The sequence below is a fragment of the Abramis brama genome (genome assembly GCF_963993115.1).
Source record: "Abramis brama genome assembly, chromosome: 16".
In the NCBI taxonomy this organism is placed as follows: Eukaryota; Metazoa; Chordata; class Actinopteri; order Cypriniformes; family Leuciscidae; genus Abramis; species Abramis brama.
In genome coordinates, this window is record NC_139978.1 from 31,567,721 (window position 1) to 31,573,789 (window position 6,069).

General features: G+C 36.8%; 1 protein-coding gene across 1 annotated transcript; it reads right to left on the reverse strand.

Annotated features, from left to right (window-relative positions):
* Positions 1-454: 454 nt before the first annotated feature.
* On the reverse strand, positions 455-5,521 carry mon1ba (MON1 secretory trafficking family member Ba). The gene is made up of 4 exons (XM_084138600.1): positions 5,033-5,521; positions 3,280-4,069; positions 1,556-1,703; positions 455-1,070 (listed from the first exon to the last, which is right to left on the reverse strand). Exons 1-4 carry the CDS (start codon positions 5,382-5,384, stop codon positions 840-842), a joined length of 1,521 nt encoding a protein of 506 aa, XP_083994726.1. The 5' UTR covers positions 5,385-5,521; the 3' UTR covers positions 455-839.
* Positions 5,522-6,069: the final 548 nt, after the last annotated feature.

Sequence of the window (6,069 nt, forward strand, 5' to 3'; positions counted from 1 at the left end):
AAAAAGCATGAGCAACATCTGAGTGTCACATGCGCAGTTAACAACTTTTACAAGCAGATACCAGCAAATTCTTCAATGTGATTTAAAGTGGCATGGATAAAAATTCATCCTGCTTTTGAATATAATTCAGCATTTTATTAATTGCTATTAAAGTGGGCCAGTTTTGCACAGCTGCTTTCTTAGCAAAACAATGTAATACAGTATATAGTCAAATATTGAAATATTTAAGAAAACAGTTTTCTATTTTAGTTTATTTTAAAATGTTATTTAGTCCTGTGATGGCAAAGCTGAATTTTCAGCATCATTACTCCAGTCTTCAGTGTCAAAGGATCAAGAAACATTTCTTATTATTACATAGAGTAAATTCAGGAGGATCTAGACATGCCACATAAGCATAAAAGTCATGATTCAACAGAGTAAACAGAATAAACTCATGATTCAACAGAGACGCATATATATGTGTATATACTTTATTAGTACAACAGTCTGTCATTGCAAAACTATGTTACCAGGAGAACAATAACTCAATTGTTGAACTGAAAAATTAACATGAATTTCAGAACTTCATTAAGGAAACAAGCCTACGAACCCACAAACAAGGAAGACGTGTATTCAATGTAGCCACTTCTCCCATTCGAACAAACTGAATTTACCATGAAACATAGAAGTAAAACAGCAACTAGTGTGGTGGCCAGTAAGTTACACAAGGCTAGCAAGGCCGTCCCTCAGTCCGATAGCGTTTGGTTTGGGGTCCCCCTCCTCGGTCCTTTTGAGATCTTGTTCTGGGGTCGGGGTGGGGTGGGGGTGCACCGGCTGCACTGCCCTAAGGACGGCCCTGTCTACAAGAGAGACAGAATGCCAGTGTCTGATGCATTCTGTCTATCTGATCTCCCCCTGTCTGTAGAACTCCTGCCTGGCTGCGGGGTAGTGGAGTATTTTGGGAGATTACAGATAAAGAGACGGTCATCTTCCTTTTTGATCCATCGCAGCACTTTAGTGAGTTCACTGATAGCTGATTTCTTAGTGATAAGAGGAGTAAAGCAGGCGTACATCTCAAACTTGCTAGTGACCTATAGAACAAGAGGGTGAGTTTAAGAAATACATACTGTAAATATTAACTATACCATTCAAAAGGCTGGGGTTGGATTTTTTTTAATGTTTTTGAAATAAGTCACTTATGCTCACCTGGGCTGCATTTATTCGATCAAAAATACAGTAAACAAATTAATATTGTGAAATATGGTTACAATTTAAAATAATTGATTTCTATTTGAATATATTTTAAAATGTAATTTATTCCTGGGATCAAAGCTGAATTTTCAGCATCATTACTCCAGTCTTCATTGTCACATGATCCTTCAGAAATAAAATTAAAAAAATTATATATATATATATATATATATATATATATATATATATATATATATATATCAGTTTTGTTTGTTCAGTTTTGGTCAGTTTTGTTTTCTTGTTAAATGTTTTAAACCCAGAACATTCTTTCAAGTATCCTGAACTAAAGTTATCTTGATTCTTCTAAAAACAGATTGTCACATACCCACGCCAGCAGAGTTTCTCTTTCTGCAGAATGGTAGATGAGTTTAAGGGGCCGTGACATACTGTGGATACGATTGTGCATGTTGCGATACAGATCCAGCAAACGTATCTTCTCATCCTGGGTTCTGTATGCCACATCCATCTCTGGGCTGAGTGAAGCGATATAAGAAAAAAAAGAGGCATTATTTAGCATGATAATAGTGTGCATCATCGATTACAACAGACAATATTCACTAAGACAAGTGACCTGATCACACCACCTACATTATTACAGTGGCAGAGATGTGAAAACATAGACTGTCAATGCAAACCAGATGATGAAAACAGAACTCAGTTTCAGTCAATTCGAGATAGACAGACACAGACTGTTTCCACACATCATGTGATCTTTGATGCTTCAGTCTAATCATTCAGTTGACCATATTTGCTTGCATTTTTGCATAAAAGGCACCTCTCAACTGTGTCCGCACAGTGTCTGAAACATGTGATTAGCCGAATCAAGTGATTACTGTTGTAGAATTCATGGCAAAGTGGTCTAATCTTTAGCAGAATGTGGAAATCCTGGATTATAGGCCATCGTTTATCAGGGTATGGGACCCATCTGTTGTTTCTGCTGGCAAAAGAACCACTGATTCCGATAAATGAGTCAAACCACTAATGATTTGTTTGTTTACTTGTGGTTAACGCTTTTTAGCTTTTTACTTCTGTAATAAACAAGCCATGAGTCGCGCAACTTGATTGGATGATGAAAAGTGTGTTTTCAGATCTTAATACTCCCTGCTTTTGAGAAGACTTTTTGCCCATGAATCTACTCTTATTTGTCATTATTGTCATAGCATTTAATTAATTAATTTTTAACTATTAAAATACTTAAGAATTACTTAGAAATACTTAGAATAAATTATAATTCAATTACTTTTACAATGACAGAATAGCTATTTCGCTGTTGGTTAATATTATTTTTCCTGTCCATGTGGCCCATGTCATCCGAAAATAAATTTCAGAGGAAGATCAAGTTGTTCCATTTTCGTGAAAATAAATGAAGGCAAAACATTTTTTCATTTGGAATAAAATGCACTGGTGAAGTGCACATAAGACCAGGAACATGTGTTAAAGAAGACCTATTATGCTTTTTTTTTTTCAACTTTCTTAAGTGTGTAATGTTGCTGTTTCAGCATGAAAAAGGTCTGCAAAGGTCTTACAAAGTCACTCCAAAGGAAGTTATTCTCTATGTTACTATAGCACTGTTTCTAAATTCCCTAAAATGCCACAATTGTAGTCTTGAATTTTCTGCCAGGAACTAACACATCACAATATTCCTCATTTAAATAATTCCCACACAAGGCATAAGTAAAATGAAGGGGGCGAGGCCTGGATGAGTTGCGTTAGTGTTGTCACCATGTCCAAGAGACGCTTTTTTACACCCTGAATCTAGCACAATTATGGTAAGGGAGCATGACATTTCTGAAACATGCTTGAAACAAGTATTTGACCAATCACAGAGTGTTACTGACAGACTGGGAATAGAGGTGCTGCAACAATGTAAGATATGTGAAAAACAAGGAGATTTTTTTGTTTTTGTTTGAAGATTTAAGCATGAAAACCTGTTTAGTAGACCCCAAAAAGAAAATCTAGACTTTATAAAAGACATAACATTTTAAAAAAGTTAATAGGGTCTATTTTAATTTCATCTGTACATTAAATGAAGCACTACAAGCTACTCACCATGTGAACTGTGGGAGCTGGCGATGGTGGTCTTGCACATTTGAGGGCTTGTACAGGAAGTGCCTGAGATTAGCTACACGAATATTATCAAAACAGCTCATCTGAGTGTTTGCTACACACTGCAAGGCATTCTGGGATGCGAAAGCTTCTTCAATTTTCCTTTTGCATTCTGCCATGGCATAAAAAGCGTCTTTATCTGTAGACAGAAGAACAAGGCATACAGTACGTTCGGGGGGGTCTAGATATGCCACATAAGCATAAAAGTAGCAGTCATGATTGAACAGAGGCAGGCAGATGGGCATCCATATCTCTCCAGCCTGAAAAGCAGAGGCTCTGATGAGGTTGAAGAGGAGATGAAGGTCACTGGGTTTTAGCCTGGCATCCTCCAGGACCATCTTCTCCTGAGCGATGGAGACAAGTCGGTTATTGGCAATAAGAAAGGAAAAGACCAGATTCGGGGTGACGGCTTTCTGTAGGATTTGACTGAGAACGTCTCTGGAAGAGGATGGCAGAGGCAGGCACTGGACCGCCGAGAGCATGAAGCCGGGATCAGAATCCATGACATCGAGAAGGCTGTCCAGAATCTTCTCTGAGCCAAACAGCAGACGCCGTAGGTCATAGTTCTTCCGGCGCTCAAAGATACGATTTATGCTGGCCTGTGTGAGCAGGCTGACTATCTGATGATAAACATGGAGGAGCTCACTGCGGAGCTGCTGCTCAGACTGGCGAGTGGCAGAAACTGATACAAACACCAGCGGCCCCTTCTGCAAAAATACCACCGTCCGATTATCTGAGAGTAACAGAGGGAAAGAACATAGTAATATTAGCTGCTGATTTTATTGTCTTTTCTGTGGTTGTTCTGTTTCTAGATTTCCTGAGGAAGTGTAATTTTGAGTTTATTCTGATTAAAGTTACTGCTTGCAAATTGACCCAGCTCTTTTATTTTTTTTGTTTGCAGCCAAATGCTGAGAATAAGAATAAATCGTGGGTTGATAAGATTTTTAATTTTTTTTCCAACACTCTTATGTTCACGATGCCTGCAATATTTTGATTAAAAAAATCTGTAATATTGTGAAATATTATTTCAATTTAGAATAACTATTTTCTATTTTATTATATTGTAAAATGTCATTTATTCCTGTGATACAAAGCTGAATTTTCAGCATCATTCCTCCAGTCTTCAGTGTCACATGATCCTTCAGAAATCACGCTGATTTGGTGCATTCATTTGTAATACAAATCTTTTGTTTACTGTCATTTTTGATCAATTTATTGCTGAACAAAAACTATTAATTTCTTTAAAAACACACTTTTACTGACTACATTTTTTTTAAAATCTAGTGTTTACAGTATATTTACAAAATTAAATATTTTATATAATTGTCTAATTATATAATTATTTTATATATAGTTGTCCCAGAAAAAAAATATTCTAAATATTAAATGTAAATGTGATAACAGTTCTTTGTGTCAACTTGTTTATACACTAACATATTGATGGTGACCTCTAAACTTTGATTTAAGGGGGCTTTAATTCATATTTATATATATATATATAAACTTTAACATTCAACATATATTCAAACAATCAGACGCCATTCTTTTTTACTTTACTACACCGTTCCAAAGAAATCTACAACCTGAACCTGAAGTCTTTTGATTTGTAGCTAAACTTAAGGTGCTGCAAAGAACCACTGTTTTTTTCAAAGACAACTATCAGACTTAAAACCCAGATGAAGATGGTGAATCTCACCTGAAAAAATAGATTGAATTGTGTTGCCTCCAGCCTGGACGAAGGAGACCAGCGCCATCATAACGCCCATGGTGGAGGACAGGGCCTCCTCGTTGCCATAGCGCGAGTAGATAGGTTTACCTGCCTCGCTCAGCACAAACACATGCTTCCTGTGTTGCCTCCAACTCTCTGACATTATATCTTCATTCTGATAAGATGGACCTGGGACATCCACAGCACAACCTGCAGAGGGGTCATTTTTCTGCCCGTTGAGGTTCGCCTGGGCCAAGCAAGATGGAAACTCACCAGAATCCTCTATTAGGGTCTCCTCAGGTTGAAACTCCCAGCTTCCTCTATTCTCGCTCCTGTGCATGTTGTCTCTTTCTCATTTCCCTCAAAGTGAAAATCTTCAGTGTCTGGACTTGGTGTTCTTTTAAGGGTGTAAACACTTGTTCTATTGATGTCACACAATGGATCTCTGTGGCTCTCCATTACTCACTCTGGAATCCCAGAGGTATCACATGATGCCTGGGGATCAGAGAACGGTTAAAACTATGTAATAGGATGAACATGATGCTTCGTTTCTTGCTGAAAGAACTGGTCTGTGGCATTGCTGACTTAAGATTATATTAAAGTGGGACATAAAACCGATTGAATGCTAAAGCACTGTCAAAATGCAGTGGAAATGTTGCATCCAGGTATACAATTAGGAGTACTTTGACAATGTTTTGGACGAGTTGATGAAACCATCACACCATTTAGGTCTTAGATTTAGACCTCGAAAACAAGTAAGAAAAGGGAAATTGGTATGATATGATATATAAATGTAAAATATGATAAACATTTATCAAAATAATTAATAAAAAATACAGTCCATATTAAAAGTTGAATGCTACCACATAACCAAAAATAACCAATGTTTATGACATAGCCTAACTATGAAATAACATTAGCCTACAACTACTATGATTATTTTGTAATAAAGTCAAACTGTAAAAATCGTTTAATTAATTTCATAATGGCTGACAATGGTGACTGATATTCCATTATAACACAAT

Coding starts and splice junctions, on each gene's coding strand:
- mon1ba (XM_084138600.1), bottom strand. CDS start 5,384: ATGCACAGGAGCGAGAATAGAGGAAGCTGGGAGTTTCAACCTGAGGAG. Junction 1,704..3,279: donor CAGCTCCCACAGTTCACATG/GTGAGTAGCTTG, acceptor CGCTTCACTCAG/CCCAGAGATGGATGTGGCAT. Junction 1,071..1,555: donor GAGAAACTCTGCTGGCGTGG/GTATGTGACAAT, acceptor CTTGTTCTATAG/GTCACTAGCAAGTTTGAGAT.